Raw genomic sequence first — 22,943 nt, forward strand, 5'->3', positions numbered from 1 at the left:
TATAGGCTGAAAGCAAATCACTTCAGCTCTCGATCGGGACCCATGAAAGTTATATCTGATGTTCCTATCTCGAGAAATTGATATAAAACTGTGTCAAATTCATACGAAAATTAATATATATACAATTTTGTATAAAAGTAGAGGGTTTAAATAGATCAAATTCAGCAAATATGCAACCAATCTGAAAACTATGATATCCCAGAGAAAGCTAATTGTAACTTAGGTTTACTCCAATTCTACTGATCCCTGATGTAATTACATACACGCCTAAACATTTTAGGGAATATCTGATCCCTGATGTAATTACATACACGCCTAAACATTTTAGGGAATAGCTGATCCCTGATGTAATTACATACACGCCTAAACATTTTAGGGAATATCTGATCCCTGATGTAATTACATACACGCCTTAACATTTTAGGGAATGTTGAAGAATAAGAAACATGAAACACATACGTTTTTAATTAATAATTTTTTTAAATATGTTTTAAAATCTTTTTGTTGTCTGACCTGTAATGTTTTAAACTTCTCAGCTGAATAATATTCACTACAGTCTGAGGAAATATCAATCCTAAAATACAGGGGTATTTACTTTAAATAATTAACCCCCCCCCCTCTCCTCCTTGTCGAGGATAAATGTGAGAAAAAAATGGACTTAAAGGACTTAATAGACTAAAAAACTGATTATTTTCAACAGTGGTGTCTATACAAAGGTGACTTTCGCATTTCTACTTTAGGAACACATATATATGAATTATGATAAACAAAAACCATGTAAACCCAGAAAACGACAATATCTTCCAAATATTGTTCAGATAAAGTTTCGAGGATACCGTTGTGAATCGGGCATTGACATCTTTGCATTGAGGGTCAATTGAAATAACGCTCACAGCAATTGACTGGCATTTTGATATTTTTACCTGATCAGCCTTTCTTTTTAATAAGAACATGATTTTTCAAATATATGCACTGCTAAATTAGAATTAATAAATTTGCGAAACAGTTGATTTAAGAAATTATTTTATTAAGAGAAGAAAAATTGATCTCCTCCACCTTTCCATCTTCAACTGATTTACTCCCCTCCCTTTTCAAGCTAACACTCTTATTAAAATTCCAATTATGTTTGTATTTCACCTGAAAAGTTTTGTAGTTCTAAGATGTCCATAAACTTGGCAACTATATCGACCCCAGGGATAATATAGTGCTCCAGATCACTCGGTAGCAATGACACCTAGCATTAAAGGGACTGTAGACTGTTCTTAAAAGATACAATGCGTACCATTCATTGAAGTAAACACTATCCAAAACGATTTTCATAATTTCGACCAATTTCAAGTGACGAAACAGTGCACCACACAAATAACTAAATTTCGTCTTGATTTTAATACATTAAAGATACTAACAATTTAAGATACCCCCCCCCCCCCTTCTTCTAGAGAATATTTATACCTTTCCAGGGTTAATTGACGAGCAACCTTCGAAGCAAAGCTCGCAACTGCAGCTAATGTCATTTCTAAAACATTTTTTTTTCAATGGGCTAAAATATTAGTTAATGCAATATGCATAATTTTATTTTCAAATAACAAAAGTGGTCAAGTTCAGAGAATATTTATGTTAATATTAACATCTAAAAAAAACCTGAGATAGCTTTCTCGAACGACGCCAACTATTTTTCGTCGAGTTTTTATCTGAATTTTTTTCGTCACACTCTCCAAATTAGAAATCTCTTCTTTCATTTTAATTTCTAAAAATCATAGAAAAGTGTAAACAAGTGAAGAATGAACATTATTTAGGCACTATGATTGTGATTTTTAAAAACATTTTTATCCTAAATTATTTAGTTTTGGTTACACAAAAAGATTGTCTTTTTTACATTATCAAGCATAACAGGAAAATTCCCTTTGATCATACAATACTGGAAATGCCTTATGAGTCATGAATTGTGTTTTAAATCAATTTAATAATTTTCTTGCAGCTGCAGTACATACTGAAAACGGCAAATACATCTGATATTTATTCATTTACAGTAACTTTCTATTATACTTAATGTAATATTTCTGGTTCCATGATATCAAATTAAAGAATAGTATGAAACAGAAAATTGCCAAAAAGGGAGAAACAAAAGCAGAAATATGTGTCAAAATGCATATCTCCTTTGTCTACAAGGGATTAGAATGCGTATATCTACAAAAGAGGAACAGCAAACAGATCTATGATCAGATAAAAAGAAAATACAACAGTCGGAGAAAAAATGCACTACTCTCTTTAAAATTTTGTTTAAAAAAATTAATTTAAAAATAAATTGTGAAAAAAAATGTCTTGGAGCTGCGATGAATTAATACAGACAAAGCTTCGAAAAATCAAATTTATTTGTGGATTTTTCAGCACATTTTTTTATTGGAATACTTGTAACATCTTTTTATATTCAAATAATACTAAACAGAAAGCAAGAGGGGTTAAAAGCTTCAAATAGATAAAAAATAAACATACAAAAATAAAATAAAATATAAGTCAAATATTTACAAATTTCTTTTACATGAATGAGATCTTTTAAAACGTATGATTCAAAATAATATTTTTGAGATCTTTTAAGATATGTTACAATTAAGATTTATATTAAAACCTGTGCATGTTTTCTACCATTTATAACCGATTTTAATTGTTGCTTTAAAAGCTCTTTGAATTATTATACAAAGGAAATGGTTGAATTTTAAATTCAACAACATTTAAATTCTGACAGGCATGTACATTAACATCTATTTATCTATTAAAAATTCCTGATCAGACAAATGGTCACAGGTGACCACTTGTCCCAACATCCCATGTAATTGTATTCTTCCATGTAGGTCCTACATGATTGTAGGGTTAGCATGACATGTCATTGTACATTGGTGCAAAAATATAGTTTAGCGAGAGATGAGGTAGCTAATCGGTTCCAATTAGGTTCTTATCAAGTTCTTCTTCTGTAGTAAAGTATGAAGGAGATAATAATGATACTAGATCCAATCACAAGCATCGTATCACTGTAACTTCCCTGACCACGCAGAACCTAAGCAATCAATCAATCAGTCAACCAATTGAATCAAGCAACAATTATTTAACCAATCAATCAATAAACCAACCAATGGTCCAATAATCAGTCAATTATCTAATTGAGTTTACTGGATCCAATCACGAGCATCGTGTCAATGTAACTTTCCTGACCACGCAGAACCTAACCAATCAATCAACCAATCAATCAGCTGACCAATCATTCAATCAACCAATCAATCGTTCAATAATCAGTCAATCAAGGGAGATAATAATGCTGGATCAAATTACAAGCATCGTATCACTGTAACTTCCCCCTACCAATTAATCAACCAACCAACCAACCAACCAACCAACCAATCAATGATCCAACTTATTATCCTATAATCATTTAATTATGCAAATACGAGTTTATTCAAGGGTACAAACAATTTACGTCTTCCAAAATATATGTTTTCTGACGCAAAAAAACAGAAATAAAAGTATGCGTCAATTATAATTTTTGAACATCAAAATATTTCCTCCTTAACTAACCTTTGACCAGCCTCCCTGTACTCTGACCCACACAGCTACTGTTCTACGCAGAAACCCCAGGGTCCAATTAGTTATATTCAAACAGAGAGATCCTAAACCTAAAGAAAGAAAAATTCTTGTTATCATCCTAAATCATTGAGGGATACAAGATTCAGACACAAAAAATTTTAATTGCTCAGAAAAAAATCCCTCCCCTGTATACGGCCCTGATCCTTCAATACAGTTTTAGTAATTGATCTTCAATGTTTGAAGGGTTTTGAAGCATTCTTAATATTACCCTTTAAACCTTGCACTAAGAAATGAAGGCGCGTGAGTCAATACTTTTTGTAATGCTACAACCCTTGGCCATTTTCTTGTTTGTCTCTGATATAAGTCAAGAGTAGAAGCTGCAATTACTCAATTTTTAGAGAGAGACTAACAACATTCTAGGATTAAGGTTTATGAACTAATCCATCTTTTTTAAGATTAATTAAAATACGTTCACAGTCCCTTTATTTACCTGCTCTGCAAGCACGTATTGTTAGATCAGAACAGAAGAAGAAAAGAACAAGAACTCTTTCCTAAAAATATCATTAATTGTTCTAAAACACAAAGTATCCACAGAAGAAGAAGATGTGTTCCAGACTTAACATAAGGCATCCAATACAATTTTTCATTCCACAAAATCTCCTATCACCATTCACTCCCCCTGCAGATGGTCCCAATCTGTGACCCCAATGAATGATGGCCCCAACCTATGTGAAACCCAATGACGGTCTTAACCTGTGTAATCCCCCCGTCATGAAAGAGCTCGTTGATTAAGGACAAGAAGTTCTCCGTTGACAAGGACTCCAGATCTATCTCTTCAGCTCTTTGTCGGACCTAGAGTTAATAATAATAACAATAATGATGAAATAAATTTTTTTACAAAATTTACCCAAGTCACTCAAATTAATAGACATAATAATAATAATATGATAATAATTACTAGATAAAATAGGGATGACAATAATCATAAAATAATGATGAGTATAGTGATTGTAGAATAGGAAGACGACATTATAGAAATACTGAAGTGCATTTGATTGTTACAAAGAAGTTGGTTAATGAGCCAGATATTAAATTACTAATTATGTTAAATGTTAATTGCTGTGCCTCATTCCAGAGATTTATGGTTATTACTGTTTGAAAATTATAATAATAATGATAAAAACGATTAATTACAGTTTTTACCAAATCTCTCTCCTCAGATTGACTAAAAACTTCCGCCAGTCTTGCCAGGTCATAATTTAAGGAATCCTGTAAAAAAAGCATAATAATAAATAATAATTAATTATAAAAACAAGATAAAAAGGTTATGTTCCACAGAAATAAAAAAATATTAGGTTTAAAGATTGATTTTTGCACATTTAGAGGAAAACAGAAAATGAATAATCAAAAGATCCATTATCCTGGAAAAAAATATTTAGGAAAATACAAGCAAACAAATAATACAACCAGGCTTTGAGAGCGCTTTGAGCCCATCTTCCATTTCAACGTTTAATTGTGGCTCTAGCAGTGAGATTCTTCTCGTTGAGAATAAAAAAGTTCACGGATTCAATAATATTTTTTATGAAACTTTAGTGTACATTATCATTATTACTCACTTCATCGTGAATTTCAGATGAACGTGCTATAAAGTAATCATAGTGCTATAATGTTAAATTCGCTGTAAATTATAGCACGTGTGCTATAAAGTTTTGATTGGTTCCCGGATTTTGATTTTTGATTTTAGATTATATTTTGTCCCTCGCTAAAGCTCGGGACAAAATTAAATCTAAAAAGACTTGAACCTTTTCGATAAAAAAAAAATTTCTGTCCAAAAGCTTAAAACACTGCGAACCAAAATAACAGTGTTATAAATAGTTATTAGATTTTCAAAATCTTGTAATTTTGAGCATTCATAAACCTTCCCGGTCAAGAAGTCGCACAAAAAATCTGGGGCCTGATCGGTTCATCAATTTTGACGTTTATTTTGGATACAAACGGACAGACAGACAAGCAAGATAAATATATATATATCTATATATATATTTGGCTTGTCTGTTTGTTTGATTGTCTGTTTGTATCCAATAAACGTCAAAACGGCTGAACCGATCGGGCCCAAATTTTTTGTGGGACATCTAGGGACCCCAGGGAAGGTTCATGAATGATTGAAATTTTAAAAATTTGTGTTTTAAAGGTTTTTAATTTTGTAAAAAAATTAAATTTTTGAAAATCCGCGAAATTTTTTTTAAAGTGCGCAAAATATTTTTCATCGTTGTTTTGAAATGTAAACAAAAAGAACATGTTCACAATTAAAATAGAAGATGGGCGCAAAGCGCCCTTAAAGCCGAGAAGGAAGGGCGCGAAGCGCCTTGAATTTCTAGTATATATATATATATATATTGATTTCCTACCTGAACTTGTGGCAGTCTAAGGTTAACAAGGCCGGGTAAATTTTCCCGCTCAAGATTATGGCTTAAAAACTCCCTGAAATAAATAAAATAAAATTATAAAATTATACAATAAATTCAAATACCCAAGTGATTGTCAACTAAATATATAATTACACTTCAATAAAATGCCATCAAAGATTCTACAGAATAATTGTTATTTTTAATTGTAAATTGCAAAATTTAGGTCTGGCCTTTTCTCTGAAATCTGAAGAGTTAAACAATAAACAAAAACAAAAATAAACAGCTTCCACTTCACTAATGTTTAAAAAGATTGTTACGTAAAATTAGGATAGAATCCATTCAAATAGAAAGTTTTTTTAAGTTAATTAAAATTACCCGTAGAGTTGCACACCTCTCTCCTCATCCTCATCCACCTCCACCTTAGAAAAGTGACAAGTGTCAAATTAACCATTTTTTACCTTGAAACAAGGAATAATTTAAAAACCTTGGCAAAATTGGCAAAATGTTTTTCAGTCCGTTTAAGCTAGTGAAGAAATGAAGTGAGGGGCTCTCAGCTAAAACGTGAGGGTCATATGAGTCGGGTGGTTTTGAGGTGTCTGAAACCTTACCTCCTCTTCACTACTTGAATATTGCAATCTGTCTGAAACCTTACCTCCTCTTCACTACTTGAATATTGCAATCTGTCTGAATTAAAAACACTGTCGTCTTTGAATTATACGTATTAAAAATCTTAAAAGACGACTTATGAAGATGTTGTACTTTTTTGATGGTGTATCTTTCGACCTACACAAATCCGCTATACTCCACTTCAAGACATACGCCAAATCCGCTATACTACGCATCTGACCTTCTAGCACATGGTTGTACGGCTACTAGATGGACTTGTGGCCGCGCGCCCAGCCCCCTTGCCTGTCCTAGCCGCGACGCTGGCCCCTTAGCCTGTCTTTGCCGCAGCCCTCGGCCAAGAAATTGTCTTAACCTGACCTAACCCTTAAATAATACAAAAATAAACAGCTGGCATAGATCTGATATTGCAGTAGGTCGGAAAGTTGATAGGTCAGAAGTTCAGTAGGGGGGATGTTGCGTACAGACGATGTAACATGACCAATTCTCTCATTTATCCAATGTACCTATAACAATTCCCTGCATAACAACGATTCCCTTTGGTCCCTGATATCTGTCCTTCTAGCAAAGACGACGGATTACATCCCTTGTACACAATAAATTGTTATACATGAACCATATAGCTTTAGTGATTTGAACGTGTAGGTTTATATCTAGACAACAATTCCATTTAAGCTAGATTTTCCCGATTTTCATACAGGTTACCCACAAAGGATGAGAAACAGATAGGGAAACAGACATGTTTGTTTCCTTATATATTATAAATAACTCAAACAACTGAACAAATAATGGAAAAAGACTCTCTAAACTATTCACCAACTGTCATGTTTCGTGGGACACCCTGTATATTGCAAACCATGCAAGTGGGACAAGGGGCGAGTGGCGACAGGGTAATTTGCACTTTTTTTGCATTTTATTGCAAACATCGCAAGGGGTCGAAATTTTATACTATTTTTGGTAAGTTTCTATTCGACAGGGGTAAAAAATATTACTTTTATGACATTCGCCCCCGACATATTTTAAAATCCCCATATGTTGCCATACGTTGCATAAATGCCTTTATCTTTATCTTCATGAGTACATTGAAAAGTACTCAGTAACCTATAAAATAAACAATGATGTATTTCATAAGCAGTAGCATGAATGCAGGCAAAGATAGACACCACCTGTGAAATATCTATTTTACAACTTGGAATGAGTATTAATATTTTGTGCACACTCGACCAACTCGACACACTTATACACAACCAGGGGGCGGAAATGTCATGTATGTGTGTCTGTACAAAAAGAGTGTGTGTAAGGAATACCGAACCGGAGACGACTTTTAAGCAATCTTTTGTATACCTTCCTTGTTGATGTTGTTAAATAGTTTTACAATTGATATCTTAAATGTCAGATTGTCTGAAAGATATAATTTATATAAAATCTCTGGATATGCGTAAAAACCGAAGGCGTATTATGGGGGGGGGGGCTGTAATCAGATGTTTTAGAAATTGTTTGGAAATTGCTTTGGAGTTGACAAACAGGGAACATTATTATTACTTCAGAATAAAACCTACATAGTATTATCAATGCTTTTAACTTCAGATGACTTAAACTCTAAAAATGGGGTCGGTGGGTAAACACTTACAAGTTTGTTTATTGTATGGGAGTATACCAATTATGTACTTGATGTTGGGTCTGATCAACCTGGCTTATATTATAGCTCCTAACCCAGTATTCCACTTCATCAAGGAAAAGATCCTCATTTTTGAGCGCAAAAGAGTATACGCTGAAGTTGATCAAAGGTTACAAATGTCGTCATTTCTTATAGTTCAACTGTTTACAGGAATTTTTTCCTAAAAATCCCTTGCTAACAATTAGCTCTTTTCATTGAACATTTTAATATTAAAAATTTAGCATAATTTTCAATCTAAACTATATATTGTACAGTGGGGCCCAAAAGATTGTGAGAAACATATGAGGATCTTCGGATTCAGGGAACAATGAAGAAAATCCCTGGAATGAGAAATCAATTAGACAATGCTAAAGATTCTCAAGATTTAAGGTTTCTTTTCTCAGATGAATTTATAAAGGTTTTTATTTCACATTAATTAAAAAAGTTGATGTTTAAAGAGACGGCAAGTGACCCTTCATACAATGATGGCAATGCCGGATTTACAAAGGTATCCTTGAAATAGATATCCATGTTTTTGTTTCGTTAAGCTGTTTATTTTCGTTTGCGGGTTCTCTGTGAAATGGCTTGCGCTTGTTTAAAATTGAAGCAAGGAGAAGCTCACAAAAATAAACACTTTTCGAGTCAGGAAAACGATGGTATCTTCCACATTTATTATCAGATACAGGTTCCAAGGGTATCGTTGTAAATAGGAGATTGCCATTTTTGCATGGAGGGTCACTTGAAATCACGCTCTCAGCCCTTTTAACAATATTTTTATATGATTTTGTAGGTAAAATGAAATAGATATTTAAGCTTTATAGTTTAGAATAAAAAAAGACTGAAGTGAAATACATTTAAAGCTTAGCTCAGAATATTATAAAAAGACTCAAATGAAAGGACTTAAAATCTTGTCTCATACTTTAATTGACTAATCCCCATATCTTTGAAATTTTATGCTGTAAACCTTTTATATTTCAACCTGAAGCAAAATTCATAGTTTGAAATATTGTTTAAACGGACTGTATAGTGTATACGTAAATTCAACTGACCCTCAATTTTATGTATTGTATCATTTGAATGACATGTCCTGTGTTACAATAAACTAAAATAATGATAACTCCATCACCAAGATAAGCAAAGATTAAAAGGGTACCGATGTTAATCTAACATGTCACTCTACAATAAAGGGTCACTAGGAATTACGTCAAGAGAAGTCTCTTCAAGCTTATTTGTTTAGAGAAGAACCGAGGTGTTCCTGAACAACATTAATAAAACAGTAGCTGAAGGTCAACCTGCTGCTAATGTGAAGCTGGTCAACCTGGATACTGGAACTCAAGTAAACATCCTGGATTATGCCAAGTAAATTAGTATTTTTGTCAAAATTAATTTTTAGAAAATTCATTCAATTTTGACAAAAGATGGGAAATGATCAATTCTGTTAAAGGGTCTGCAGACTGTCTGCGTAATTTTATCGATTATCCATTATAAAGCTTTTCTGTTCAATTCTTAATGGTTCTCTCCAAATGTTAACTGCCGGATTTATTATGTTTTTCTCTCTGAAAATTGATAATAATAAATTTTCTTTAAAGTGAGTATATAATAACTGAGAAGAATATTGTCAGAATTGAACATTTTTAAAGAGAAAAAACGAAAATGTCTTTCAAATTGTTAATCCGGTTTTAAATCTAGAGTCACGAGAATTTTCCTCGACAATTCCTTCAAGGCGAACATTTTTTAAATTTTTCTTTCAATTATAAACAAGTATGTACATCAATATCATCATTAAAAACACAGATTTCTTAACAAAAGAGATAGTTTTGGGTTTTTACTCAAAATTTACTAAATTTTGTATGATATAAACGTGAATTGAGGCTTTGAGCATCTGAAATCCTTGAAATTTTACACTGATTGGAAAAATTAACACAGGAGAATAGTGAAAAATCTAAATCCCGAAACATTTGGTGTCAATATTCTATCAATATAAAATCAAACTTAAGAAATATTTTTTTATATCTTTATTTTTTAGAGCTGGTCGTATCCTTGTTGTTAATTTTGGTTCCTGTACCTGACCCCCATTCATGGGGAGCCTCTCTAAATTTAGGTTGGTTTACATATAGAGTGGTCTGCATTTATATCATTACAATGAAGACGACTTTTCGTTAATATTGCTTTGATCCCTGAGAAGCAATTTACAAATTACAAATTTACAAGTAAACAAAGAGAAGCTGTTTATTGGCAACTTCTCTCTGTTTACATGTTTATGTGCATCTCTGCTGATTGAAAGATTGGTAGAAATCAAAATTGAAATAGAAAGTCGTTTTCATTGTATTGATATATACACCGACGTTTTCATTGTATTGATATATACACCGACGACTTTATTTCTGTGGTTCACCGAGTTCCCCTGTACAAATATTAGGCAAATCGATCAAGGGGTTCCAAAGTTATGATTGGATATACAAACATTCTAACAAACATCCCAACAGTCAAACAGAGATTACTATACATCATATATATGTAGATGTAGAATAAAGATTGGTCACTTTTTAATAATCAAAACAGTCCCGATTTTATTATCACAAAAACCACATAACTGCTAAAAGTTCCTCCTTTTACCATCGATGTAAAAAAAAGTGAGATTTTCATGATTTGTAGATTTTTATAATATTTTCTTTAACATTGGACTGCCGACACAAGAGTTTCATTTTTATTAGAGTAATCATGAATTTTTCAAAACGATCGAATATGTCCTTTTTTTAAAAAGAATTCTTTAAAGGTCACACAATTTTTTGTGGCTTTATTTTGAAAAATAGGGGTTTCAAATATCTAGCTGATAGTTAAACAATTTCTTAAAGGAACGGAATTTTCAAGATATCTTAAAGGGAGTGTCAATAATGCAAAGATGACAACCACACCCTTTTAAAAAGCTTTGTCTGATCAAATATGAATTAGATAATAATGTTTATAATTTTAAACTGATTATAATCGAATGTGGTTTCCATACAAAATTAACTGCTGGTAGATATATTTAAACCTAGCAAAGGTTTCAAGGGTTTCGTTGTGAATCTGGTGTTGCCATATTTGAACGGAGGGTCATTTGAAGTTACGCTCACATACTCTTTAAAACGTTTATTTTTTATTTTGTTCAGCGGTATCAGAGCTAGGTTTGGGAGCAAAGTTGATTTCATCACTGTTTATATTGAAGAAGCTCATCCAAGTAACAAGAACCATTTTAGGGGACATATTGAGATTGAAACTCATCAAAATTTGCAGGTTATGCTCAACAAGAAAACTCTGGAAAAGGAAGACTCAAGTTATGATCGTAAATAGTCCAATAAAGATGAGATTGTGCAGTGTAATTTAAGTTTAATTAAGTAATTTAACTTTAAGTTATGACCATAAATAGTCCAATAAAGATGAGATTGTGCAGTGTAATTTGCAAAGAGACCCATTTTACTGAGTACGTGATTTAATCAGTAACAATTAAAACTATTCGCTTTGAATAATAACATCAAATACACTCGATAATTACTTTAATGTCGTCTTCCTAGTTCAAAGTTTTCTGGTTCTCACAGCAAGCCAATCATACGCTAAAATTTGTCTCTGTAAGAATAGAATAATATTTACTGTCAAAATAATCATTTTAACTTTTTTGCCCAGAAATCTGTTTTCTGTGTGAATTTCATGGAATTTCATGGAATTTCATGGAATTTCATGGAATTTCGCGGAACACATTTTTTATTGAGATATGTACTTGGAAAATATATTATTACTTGATTTTAATTTAAAACCTTGATCTTATAAAAATGAGTTCGATCTACAGAAAATCCACAAAATTCACAAAAATGTTTATTATTTGCAAGAAAATGCAAAAACTTTATTTACGCACATTACTCCTGTTTACAGCACAAAGAACTGAGTTTTTGTCACAAATTCTGTATATTTGCAACCTGATGGTGTAAACCTTCAATATTTTAAACTATCATTATGTGATCTAAAAGAATTCATAGTTTGAAATATCAAAGATCTCCGACATTGAATTGCAAAGATATTGGGATTGGAAAATCAGAGTTTGAGGTAAAAACTCAGTTCCTTTGTTTTTTATCCCTTTATGTTTTTTTAAAGGAATTCTTCCGATAATTTTTAAATCTTAATTAGAAACCAGATAGGTATGAAATTAAAAGTTTAAATTAATTAAATTGAAAATAAGCTTGGTTGTTTTATTCCGTGGTATTAGTGTAAACTTAGAAACAAGTAAACAATCCCTTCAAAATTTATACCGTCCTCTTGATAGGACAGGATGGAGGCTGCAAGGTTTCTGAGGTCAGAGGCTGGTGAGGACCTAGCTGGATGTCCTATTCTGGTAACTTAAAGGGACTTTAGAAGTAATTTTCAAGTGAACCTTAATTTATAGAGTGGTATGTTCGACTCACTGTACCTTTATAAAGCTTTGTCTGATAAGCAAACTTTCAATTGTGGTTTCAATAAAGTGATTTACGAATTTCTGCTTTAGAAACAGTGGAGAAAGTTTTCCAAATTAAACACTTTTCAAGCTAGAAATACAACTATTTTTTTATCAGAAAAAGCTTAAAGGTTTGCGAAGCAGGCCCTTCTTTAACTAGAGGCTCACTCCAAATAAAAACTCCTTGAACTGATAATAATCAAATGTTCATTAAAAGAAAGTTTTTTTTACAAAGGACAAACAAATGTTTTCAATAAAATCTTTTATTTTCTCCTCAAAGATACATTCTCTGTTTAAGTTTTGATTTCTAACAAAAAATTTCAAATCACAAATTTACTAGTAAACCTCAAAAAAACTGTTAAATGACAGCTTTTCTTTGTGTTCCATGTGTATGTGCATCCATGCTGTTTTAAGCTTGGTGGAAATCAAACATTTTAACCGAAAGTCGTCTTCATTGTATTGATATATACGACGATGACTGATCTTCAGTTGAATTTTTAAATAAGTGAGTAGTCCTTTGTGCTAAATTATTTCCAATGACCAGGTTGATAGGATGGATAATGCAGCACTCCATGCTTATGCATCTTACCCGGAACGTCTCTACGCAGTTTTGGATGGAGTAGTTGTTTAAGAGGTAGGATTGGTCAGTGAGTCTTTATTTTTGAACGTGTTTTTATATTTATATTTTTATATTTTTGGTGTTTTATAACTTTTACTTTTTGTTGGGATTTTCATTTTAGATTTATAATACAAACTCCTGAAATACAAACTCCTGAAATACAAACTCCTGAAATACAAACTCCTGAAATACAAACTCCTGAAAAAATACAAACTACGGAAATACAAACTACGGAAATACAAACTCCGGAAATACAAACTCCGGAAATACAAACTACGGAAATACAAACTACGGAAATACAAACTCCTGAAATACAAACTCCTGAAATACAAACTCCTGAAATACAAACTACGGAAATACAAATTCCTGAATTACAAACTACGGAAATACAAACTCCGGAAATACAAACTACGGAAATACAAACTACGGAAATACAAACTACGGAAATACAAACTACGGAAATACAAACTCCGGAAATACAAACTACGGAAATACAAACTCCTGATTTACAAACTTCTGAAATACAAACTTCTAAGATACAAACTCCTGAAATTTAATGTTCTGAAACACAAACTACTGAAATACAAAGTCCTGAAGTATAATTTTCTAGAAAACAAACTTCTGAAATACAAACATAAACTGCTTAAATGGGAAATCTTTAACAAAAATTCAATTTGATTCCAATTCGTCTTAAATCTGTGCTGTGCCCCTTTTCATTTTTCGCGAAGTTTTAAGAAGTTTAGGGCAAAGTGATAAAAATACAAAAAATATCATTGAATTAATTCTTTGGCTAAGTTATACTGTCCATTAGAACTAGTTTTTAAAGGACTTCATTAATAATTTTTAATTATTTCGTTCCTTTTTAATTTTTCTATTTTTCTTCTTTACAAATATATGAATAATGGCCGGACAAACAATTAAATCTTAAAATAAATTTTTGTTTATCAATTTCAGGGGGGAATGGGTCCATTCAACTATGATCTAGAAGATTTGGAGAGTTTTCTTGAAGAAAAACTGAAATTTGAGAATTTAAAAGCACGTTAAAAAAGGGTGTTTTGAACGGGTAAATAAATGTGGAAAAATGCAAGATTAGGTTGAAAATCTTTGGATCAACTAATCTGAATGATGTTCCATTTATTTAAGCTAACTAATAAAACTCTTAATAAAGCATATTTATAACGTTTAGTTCATATCAATTATATTCATGGCTATTTATGTGTTTTCGCAAATACTGAGATTTACGTAATATAGTGTGGAACCCATTGAAAAATTGTCAAGACGACATTTCATAAGTTCTTTTTTGATGTATTTAGTATTTAGGGTTTAACTGTATCAAAAAGAAATTTAAATGAAATTAGAATTAAAACCAAAAATATTAAAAGTCTTTCAAAAATTCAGACAAATGTTATCTGAAATGTTAAATCAATTTTCTTTAAATATTCATTGTTAGGATATTCAGAAAAAGATGACTGAGAATTAATTTGATAAAATTAGAACAAAAATATCATATTTTCAGATGATTTGACAAATAAGAATGGGAGAACTACGAAAATACTTAATGGTATGCATGGTATATGCCAGCATACCCCTTATGTACTGTGCTCTAGGCATGCTGAAGCTAGCATACCTAATTTCTCCTGAGGCTACTCTGAAAATGGTGAAGAGGTTGGGTAAAAATAAACCTGGACTGGAAGAAATTATGAAAAATGCAGAGTCTGCAGAAGATGTAAAGTTCCTTTTTTCTGACGAATTTATTAAGGTTTAATTTTTTTTTTTTTGATAAGTTTTAAAATTAAATCCTGCAAGACAAAACCAAACTAATCACTTGACTCAAACTCAAATTTTCTTATTTTTAAACATTTGCAATTGTCATCTTTCTTTACATGCATTACATCCATTATACAAACCACATCGTTTATCATTTGAGACACTTTTTTGTTGCGATTTTTATTTTTTTTTTTTGAAATTTTAATTTAAAAAAAGCTTATTAACAATCAAAACTTAAATAAAACAGTCATCTTCATTGTACAATCACTGTAATTTAATCAAATTTCTATTCAAAGGGAAGGACGAATGCTTTTCTCCGGAACATTAATAAAACAGCAGCTGAAGGTCAACCTGCTGTTAATGTGAAGCTGGTCAACCCGGATACCGGAGCTCAAGTAAACATCCTGGATTATGCCAGGTAAATTATATTGTGAAATAATTTGAAAGTTTGCCAAAAATTGTAAGTTTTTTATTCGTTAAAGTTCCCTTTAATGCTAAAACTATAGTACAGTTAAACCTTTCAACATTTATTCTAAAATTTTACCATCTAAAAAATAGTTTTATAAAGTTCAGCTCACGGTTAAGAAATAGGTTTATCCTGATAAAAACTTGTTCACGTTTTATTCTTGAATTTAGCATTTTGATGAACATTTACATAAGATTAATAGATTTTATTATAATAATGCAGGGTTACCCACAAAGGATTAGACTTCAGAGACGAATGCAAGGAATTTATACTGTCTGTTGATTCATATTCATATATAAATTTATTTATTTCATTGTCAAATCATTGAATAAACCATTCAAAGACCACATTCATGGCAGAAGACCTAAATCTAACTTGGAATAGTCAATAGTCAATAGTTTCAATTCAAGTCGTCTTTACTTCCAGTCTCATCCTTTGTGGGTAACCCTGTTTCTGATTCTATCAAAGCTCGATGAGACTCATGTGTTCATTGTACAGTACAGATCACTTTAAAAAATCAGAAGCGAACTGTACGTTTAATCAGCTAATGTCTAAGAGGGATATTCTATCTCTAATGAGACCAAATTTTAAAGAATTTAAACTGCATCGCTGAACCGAAAAAAAACCGGTTCCAATTGAGCGCCGGCTCAAATCTCGAAACACTGAATACAATGTTAAGTGTAACCAACCATGTTTACGCCGCGTCTCAGATTTGAGACGCGGCGTAAATCCTGTATATTGATCGGTTTCTGTAAACTTTATCAGAGTTGTTAATAGGTCGAATTTTCTACGCTCATTTTCAATAAGTCGAACGTAGCATATCTAAAATTGATAATAATTTCAGAGCTGGCCGTATCCTTGTTGTTAATTTTGGCTCCTGTACCTGACCCCCATTCATGGGTAGCCTCTCAAAATTTAGGTTAGTATCGCACAATATAGATACATACATTTTTTATAGAAAAATTTCTTCTACCTTTGACATAAAATTTTGATTAAGGATTGTTATTAAACTTTATGAAATTCTTCCCCTATTTGTTTTGCTATGGGTTTTTAAGCGAATCATTTTAAGACAGAGTTGCCGTAAAAATATGAGATTTTATAATGGACTCGAGACGTAATTATGATTCTTACTCTCTAAATAGACTTGTTCTTAGTTCAGATTAAAAAAAAATTAATTTTTATTTTTTTGAAACCTTAAAAATGTCAAAACTGGGAATATAAAGTTTTTTTTTCTGGTTAAAAAAAAATTTTCTTTCTTTTTGTTTCTTATAAGTAAGAAATGTTCACTTTCGCAGAGAAACTGCAATCGAAAATAAAGAGTTTAGATGAAAATAAAGAGTTTAGATGAAAATAAAGAGTTTAGATGAATATAAAGAGTTTAGATGAATATAAAGAGTTTAGATGAATATAAAGAGTTTAGATGAATATAAAGAGTTTAGATAAGTATAAAGAGTTTAGATGAATATAAAGAGTTTAGACGAATATAAAGAGTTTAGATGAATATAAAGAGTTTGGACGAATATAAAGAGTTTAGATGAATATAAAGAGTTTAGATGAATATAAAGAGTTTAGACGAATATAAACAAGGATTTCTAATTCATACTTGATCAGACAAAGGGTATCTTTGTAAATTGGGAATTGCCATATTTGCTTGTAGGCTCACTTAAAAACTGCGTGGAAACTTTTAACTTTTTATTCACTAAAAATAGAAATAAAATTTATATTTACTAAAAACAATAAAAAAAGACAGCTTCATGAAACCTCCTAAAGGATTTGACCCTTTAATACAGATCTAAGATGATACAGTGATAACCAGAAGACTCTAATATTGGAAGACGACTTATAGCATATCACTTAATTTTATTTAATGCTGTTACAAAGCAAATAGTTTTACAAGACACTTATTAAGTCACTGATTAAGTCTTTTTACACTGATGTGTCTTATACTCTTAAGTCATAAGCTAAAAGTCGTCTTCTTATTACAGGAGATTTCTGGTTATTACTTTTAACAATAAGTATTGAGTAATGTTATATATTATCTTGAATCTTTATCAGATCCGTCCCTACAGAAGTATAAATATATTTCTTCAAATATTTCTGATATATTTCTGATATTGGGTAAATGCTGCATACTAATCAACAGCTTGGTTCATGTATCATGACGTAGTTGTGACGTCGAAACCTTCCTCCTTTCAATATGCTAGACTAACATTCCAGGGGACAAAAGTTCCAAACCCTGTCATTGTTTAAAATCTGACACTTCAATCAAAACTTCTTAAAAGGACTGTTATCGTCATGTTAAGTGAATCTTTATGCAATAAAAGCAATGCCCGATTCACAACGCTACCCTTGAATACTTTATCTGCATGATCATTGTCGTTTTCCTAGGCTTAAAAGTTTTTAATTCTGATAGTTCCTATGTGGTTTCCTGCAGGAAACGCAAGTCACTTTGACAGAGAACCCATAGTTAATCATCATCATCATCATCATCATCACTGCAACATTTTATTTACTTTTGAACAAGATGATTAAAGGCAACTTTCAGTTTTCTACAATTTTATTATAATCATCATATATCATAATCGAAAGGGGTCGTTCATATATTTTAAGCACAAATAAGAATTAAGTCTTTAAAGAAAATATTGATGCAATAATAAAATATGAAAAAGAATTAGTAATACTTGAAAGGAATTGAGTTTTGATAAAAAAAACTCAAATTTTATAATCCATATAACTTTGGTAAACCTTTGATATTTTAAACCTTGATTTTTTGGTCTAACAGCATTCATAGCTTAAATATCTAAGGTCTACGATATTGGGTCGCAAAGATAGGGAATAGAAACTCCGAGTGTGTGTCGAGTTTGAGTATTTAAATCAGGGCGATTCCAATAATTCTATGGCAGGAATGCAATGTTCTAAAAAATTTAAAACCTTAAAAAAAAGTTTTTAAAAGAGATTTTTTTACTTCGGAATTTTTTCTATTGCGAAAGTTTGGTGTTGTCTGGGTTTTTATTGATCTACCAGGGGTTGTAATCTGGCAGCACAGATTACAAAAAAGAAAGTTATTAGAGTCACAATCATACCCTTTCCTCAAACCCTTTTGTCTGATGAAGAATAAATTATATATCGAATATTTACGATTTTAAAAAGATTTGCGCATTTCTACTGCAGCAAATTATGTGGATAAGATCAGAATATAAAACTTTTAAACCTAGTAAAACGACATTGTCTTTCAGTTCCACATTATTGATTAAATACAGGTTTCAAGTGTATTGTTCTAATTCCAGCATAGTCATCTTTATATGGAGGGTCACTTGAAATTATGCTTACAATCACTTTTTTTAACTTTTCAGAATTCTTATTAATTTGAAATATCGAAGGCTTCTCTGATTATTGACAAAAACCCTAATATCATATTTGTTTTCACTTATTCCTTGTACTTTTTCACAATTATTCACATTATTTGGCTTACAAACCAAGATCGAGATACGCACCATCGACTCCTTACAGTCCCTTTAATATTATTATTTTGCGTAGAAACCAAGATTGAGATACGCACCATCGACTCCTTACAGTCCCTTTAATGTTTATTATTTTGCGTACAAACCAAGATTGAGAAACGCACCATAGACTCCTTACAGTCCCTTTAATGTAATTATTTTGCGTACAAACCAAGATTGAGATACGCACCATCGACTCCTTACAGTCCCTTTAATATTATTATTTTGCGTACAAACCCAGATTGAGATACGCACCACGCTCCTGACAGTCCCTTTAATGTTATTATTTTGCGTAGAAACCAAGATTGAGATAAGCACCATCGACTCCTTACAGTCCCTTTAATGTTTTTATTTTGCGTAGAAACCAAGATTGAGATACGCACCATAGACTCCTTACAGTCCCTTTAATGTTATTACTTTGCGTACAAACTAAGATTGAGATACGCACCATCGACTCAGTCCTTACAGTCCCTTTAATATTATTATTTTGCGTACAAACCCAGATTGAGATACGCACCATAGGCTCCTTACAGTCCCTTTAATGTTATTATTTTGCGTACAAACTAAGATTGAGATACGCACCATCAACTCCTTACATTCCCTTTAATATTGTTATGTTTTCCTATATATTTCAGCGGTATCAGAGCTAAGTTTGGGAGCAAAGTTGATTTTATCACTGTTTATATTGAAGAAGCTCATCCAAGTAACAAGGATCATTTTAAGGGGAATATAGATATTCAAACCCATCAGCATCTACAGGTAATTAAATAGTTTATTAATGTACAAATAAAGTAAGACATCTATATTCCAGGGGGGCGGGGCAACGCCCCTCCTCTTCTTAACTAGTTTTGGGCGGGGCACCGCATTTGCCAGCCCCGTATACGATGACCGAAAGTTTCAAAGGTTCAATCATTTAAAAAAATTAATATAAAAATTGACATGTACGCATGTTTGCATATTCTGCGCACTGCATCTTTGGCGTTAAATATTAGAGATGGTCCAATAAATTATGGAACACTCTGTATATTAATTTCTTTTTATATTTTATGGTCTAATTCTTAATATTACAGGATAGATTAGAGGCTGCTAGATATCTGAGGTCAGAGGCTGCCGAGGATTTAAAAGGATGTCCTATTTTGGTAAGTTTAGACTTGTTATATACAACAATTGAAAAATTATAAAATAATTATAACACGAAGAAACGAGAAAAAAACTTTTGAAAGGGGAGAAATTAAGCGTTTAAGAAAAGAAAGAAAAATTTTAGGTGGATAGGATGGATGACGCGGCAAATAAAGCATATGGTGCGCATCCTGAACGTCTCTACGCCATATTGGACGGTAACATTGTTTACGAGGTAATAAGTCAAATTTATGATGGTTGAAATGGAGCAGCTCTAAGAAGATTTGTCGACTCTCCTTTCTTAATACAATTTTTCAAGATTAGTTTCTTTTATAAAAATATACAAAAACAAGAATGTGACACATATTTTTGTACATTCAAACACCCCTTTGTCATCTTTTTAACACTCGATTAAAAAAGTATTTCGAACGTTTTATCTTACAAATAATTTTTTACCACTCCTTCAGCTAAAGCTATAACAATGAGAACCAGAAAACTCTAGAATAGGAAGACAGCAAATGTGGAGTTTGCAGTGCAGAGACCCCATTATCTTAGTAAATGACTTAATAAGTCACAAGTAAAACTCTTGCTTTGTAACAACATCAAGTATTATCTCGTCTTCCTATTCCACAGTTTCCTGGTACTCACTGTAGAATTTACTTTTGTCAGGGTGGAATGGGTCCTTTCAACTACAGTATTGAAGACTTGGAGAACTGTTTAGAGACAAGACTCAACATGGAAAATACAAAATCTTGTTAATTTATTTGAAATTCGATAAATGATGAATTATGAAGGATTAGTTCGAAATCTCTTTAAGAACAACTGATCTGAATGCCTTTTCCACATTTATCCAAATATTGTTTCAAATAAATTTTTACATACTTTTATTTTTTAATTTATGTTTAAAATTAAGTTTTCTAGTGTTTTTTTCAACAAACATTTGATAACAGGTCCTGCAGTTTACCAATTTCCCTGAGGAAGAACATTTTCTATTCGTTGTTGTTAAATAATACTTTGAAAAGTAATTCTAAAACTATGAACAATAAAATTGAATGGAAGGAATGAATAAAAGAACATAACAAAGCATTTTTCATTAAAAAACATTCAATATTATATAAAGTGATAACCAGAAAACTCTGAAATAGAAAGACGACTTTTAGACTCATTCTGACTTAAAATAGTCCAATCAGCATGGGACACAGCAATTTTGCAGTGTAAACAGACACATTTCACTTAATTAGGGATATTGTAAGTGTCTAGTAAAACTATTTGTTTGCTTACAATAGCAAATCACTGAAGTATTGCTCTAAAGTTGTCTTGCTATTTTGGAGTTTTCTGGTTAACATTGTATGTAAGTCATAAAAAATGAAATAATTTATAATTTTTTTTTTTCCTAGTTATAAATTTACTTTTTTAAGATTGTTTTTTTCTTATTATCTTTTAAATTATTAGCGACCCAGGACCATCTCTTGATTGTCGATCCGTCTCTGGAAACCGCCGAAGATAAAACCGATGACCGATGCATGTGGTCATATTTTAATTTACACGACTTTAATTTCAATTAATTCGATCCTCAGAAGTGTCTGTCAGGTCGAAATCATTGGTTACTGCTAAAACTGTTTACAGGGACTGTAAGCGTATTTCAAGTAAAGATGGCAATGCCTGATTCACAAAGGTTTCCTTTAAAACTTTGTATAATCAAGTATGAACTAAATATAATTACGAAAACTTATTATTTTTAATTGTGTTTTCCCGACAAAAGTGATTGCAAGAAAACATATAGGAATTTTAGAATGCACTCTAAACTACGGAATGAAAAATATCGCTTATTTGACAGTAAAGTTTATAAACTCCCAGATAAGCAAAAATAAATTGCTAATATTCAACAACAAAAATTAGCAGTCATCAAACTTTGCATAATTGACAGCAATAAAATATTTGCTGCCAAATTTAGCCGATTTTTTGTTATTTCGTAATTTAGAGTGTAAACTTTCTCTCTCTCTCTCTCTCTCTTGTTGAGAGAATGTGCAGTATACAGAAGATTGAATAAATTCTGAAAATTCATTGTGCACCTAATCAGTAAACTCTACAGAAGCAGAAAACTAACTATAGTTTCAGTAGAAGTANTCCTCATTGTCAATCTCCTTTCTTCTCATTTTCCCATCTTTCCCTTCTACATACTTTCTATCTTCCTTTCAACACTTTTCCCATTCATATTTCTTAAGAAGAGAAAACTAAATCTTTATTTGATCAGCATATCATTATACAGGGTTACCCACAAAGGATCAGACTTAAATGACGACCTAAAGTTCTTTAAATCTATCAAATTTTTTTAATTTTGCCATAAATAAAGTCTTTTATTGAGAATCTAAATCATTTTGCAATGAAAAAAACCAGTTTATAACTGTCATGAGCCATATGGCTTTAATATAAAGAATTGAAGAAATAATGTACAATCGTCTCTGAAGTCTTATTCTTTGTGGGTAACCCCAGGGTGTATTTCCTGCTACTCTATCTTCAGAATATGTCTATCTTTATTTTATTTCTTATCTTTTTACAAAGATATATAACTCCATTTTTCTTTATCTTTTACTACTTTTTTATGTCTGTGACATTTTTTTAACGCCCGAACTTTCAGAACACAAATTTTTAGAATAGAATATGATATAGAATAATAGTCTTGATTTCTAACTTAATAAATAAGTGATGCAGTCATTTTTAAGGAAAAAATCAGGGAAATGTCTT

The 22,943-nt window shown here is 31.5% G+C and overlaps 3 protein-coding genes and 1 long non-coding RNA gene across 4 annotated transcripts; 2 read left to right on the forward strand and 2 right to left on the reverse strand.

The window, feature by feature from the left end:
- Positions 1-236: 236 nt before the first annotated feature.
- Positions 237-1,745, reverse strand: LOC111706476 (DIS3-like exonuclease 1). Its single transcript, XM_023479358.1, has 5 exons — positions 1,642-1,745; positions 1,453-1,516; positions 1,138-1,234; positions 514-574; positions 237-411 (listed from the first exon to the last, which is right to left on the reverse strand). Exons 1-5 carry the CDS (start codon positions 1,737-1,739, stop codon positions 237-239), a joined length of 495 nt encoding a protein of 164 aa, XP_023335126.1. The 5' UTR covers positions 1,740-1,745.
- On the reverse strand, positions 1,745-7,624 carry LOC111706477 (apoptosis regulator BAX-like). Its single transcript, XM_023479359.1, has 8 exons — positions 7,601-7,624; positions 6,360-6,403; positions 5,985-6,057; positions 4,780-4,845; positions 4,330-4,428; positions 4,067-4,127; positions 3,568-3,665; positions 1,745-3,052 (listed from the first exon to the last, which is right to left on the reverse strand). The coding sequence occupies exons 1-8, from the start codon at positions 7,622-7,624 to the stop codon at positions 2,954-2,956; spliced, it is 564 nt and encodes a 187-aa protein (XP_023335127.1). The 3' UTR covers positions 1,745-2,953.
- Positions 7,625-8,587: 963 nt separating this feature from the next.
- On the forward strand, positions 8,588-14,518 carry LOC111706483 (uncharacterized). The gene is made up of 7 exons (XR_002766244.1): positions 8,588-8,683; positions 9,503-9,624; positions 10,292-10,366; positions 11,415-11,538; positions 12,560-12,628; positions 13,272-13,361; positions 14,301-14,518. It is a non-coding gene; the product is annotated as an uncharacterized LOC111706483 (long non-coding RNA).
- Positions 14,519-14,770: 252 nt separating this feature from the next.
- On the forward strand, positions 14,771-21,092 carry LOC111706484 (type I iodothyronine deiodinase). The gene is made up of 7 exons (XM_023479367.1): positions 14,771-15,105; positions 15,410-15,531; positions 16,424-16,498; positions 19,715-19,838; positions 20,150-20,218; positions 20,344-20,433; positions 20,868-21,092. Exons 3-7 carry the CDS (start codon positions 16,476-16,478, stop codon positions 20,955-20,957), a joined length of 396 nt encoding a protein of 131 aa, XP_023335135.1. The 5' UTR covers positions 14,771-15,105; positions 15,410-15,531; positions 16,424-16,475; the 3' UTR covers positions 20,958-21,092.
- The last annotated feature ends 1,851 nt before the right edge of the window (positions 21,093-22,943 follow it).

Source organism: Eurytemora carolleeae, unplaced genomic scaffold (genome assembly GCF_000591075.1).
Source record: "Eurytemora carolleeae unplaced genomic scaffold, Eaff_2.0 scaffold714, whole genome shotgun sequence".
NCBI lineage: Eukaryota > Metazoa > Arthropoda > Copepoda > Calanoida > Temoridae > Eurytemora > Eurytemora carolleeae.

Bases quoted from the DNA above. Each gene is read 5' to 3' on its own strand.
- LOC111706484 (XM_023479367.1), top strand. From the start codon at position 16,476: ATGGGTAGCCTCTCAAAATTTAG. The intron at 20,219-20,343 runs GTAAGTTTAGAC...GAAAAATTTTAG, and splicing joins TAAAAGGATGTCCTATTTTG to GTGGATAGGATGGATGACGC. The intron at 20,434-20,867 runs GTAATAAGTCAA...TACTTTTGTCAG, and splicing joins ACGGTAACATTGTTTACGAG to GGTGGAATGGGTCCTTTCAA.
- LOC111706476 (XM_023479358.1), bottom strand. From the start codon at position 1,739: ATGAAAGAAGAGATTTCTAATTTGGAGAGTGTGACGAAAAAAATTCAG. The intron at 1,517-1,641 runs GTTTTTTTTAGA...AAAATGTTTTAG, and splicing joins GTTCGAGAAAGCTATCTCAG to AAATGACATTAGCTGCAGTT. The intron at 412-513 runs GTCAGACAACAA...TAAAATGTTAAG, and splicing joins AGAAGTTTAAAACATTACAG to GCGTGTATGTAATTACATCA.
- LOC111706477 (XM_023479359.1), bottom strand. From the start codon at position 7,624: ATGTCGGGGGCGAATGTCATAAAA. The intron at 6,058-6,359 runs GTAATTTTAATT...TATTTATTTCAG, and splicing joins AGAGGTGTGCAACTCTACGG to GGAGTTTTTAAGCCATAATC. The intron at 4,429-4,779 runs GTAAAAACTGTA...TATTAACTCTAG, and splicing joins AATCTGAGGAGAGAGATTTG to GTCCGACAAAGAGCTGAAGA.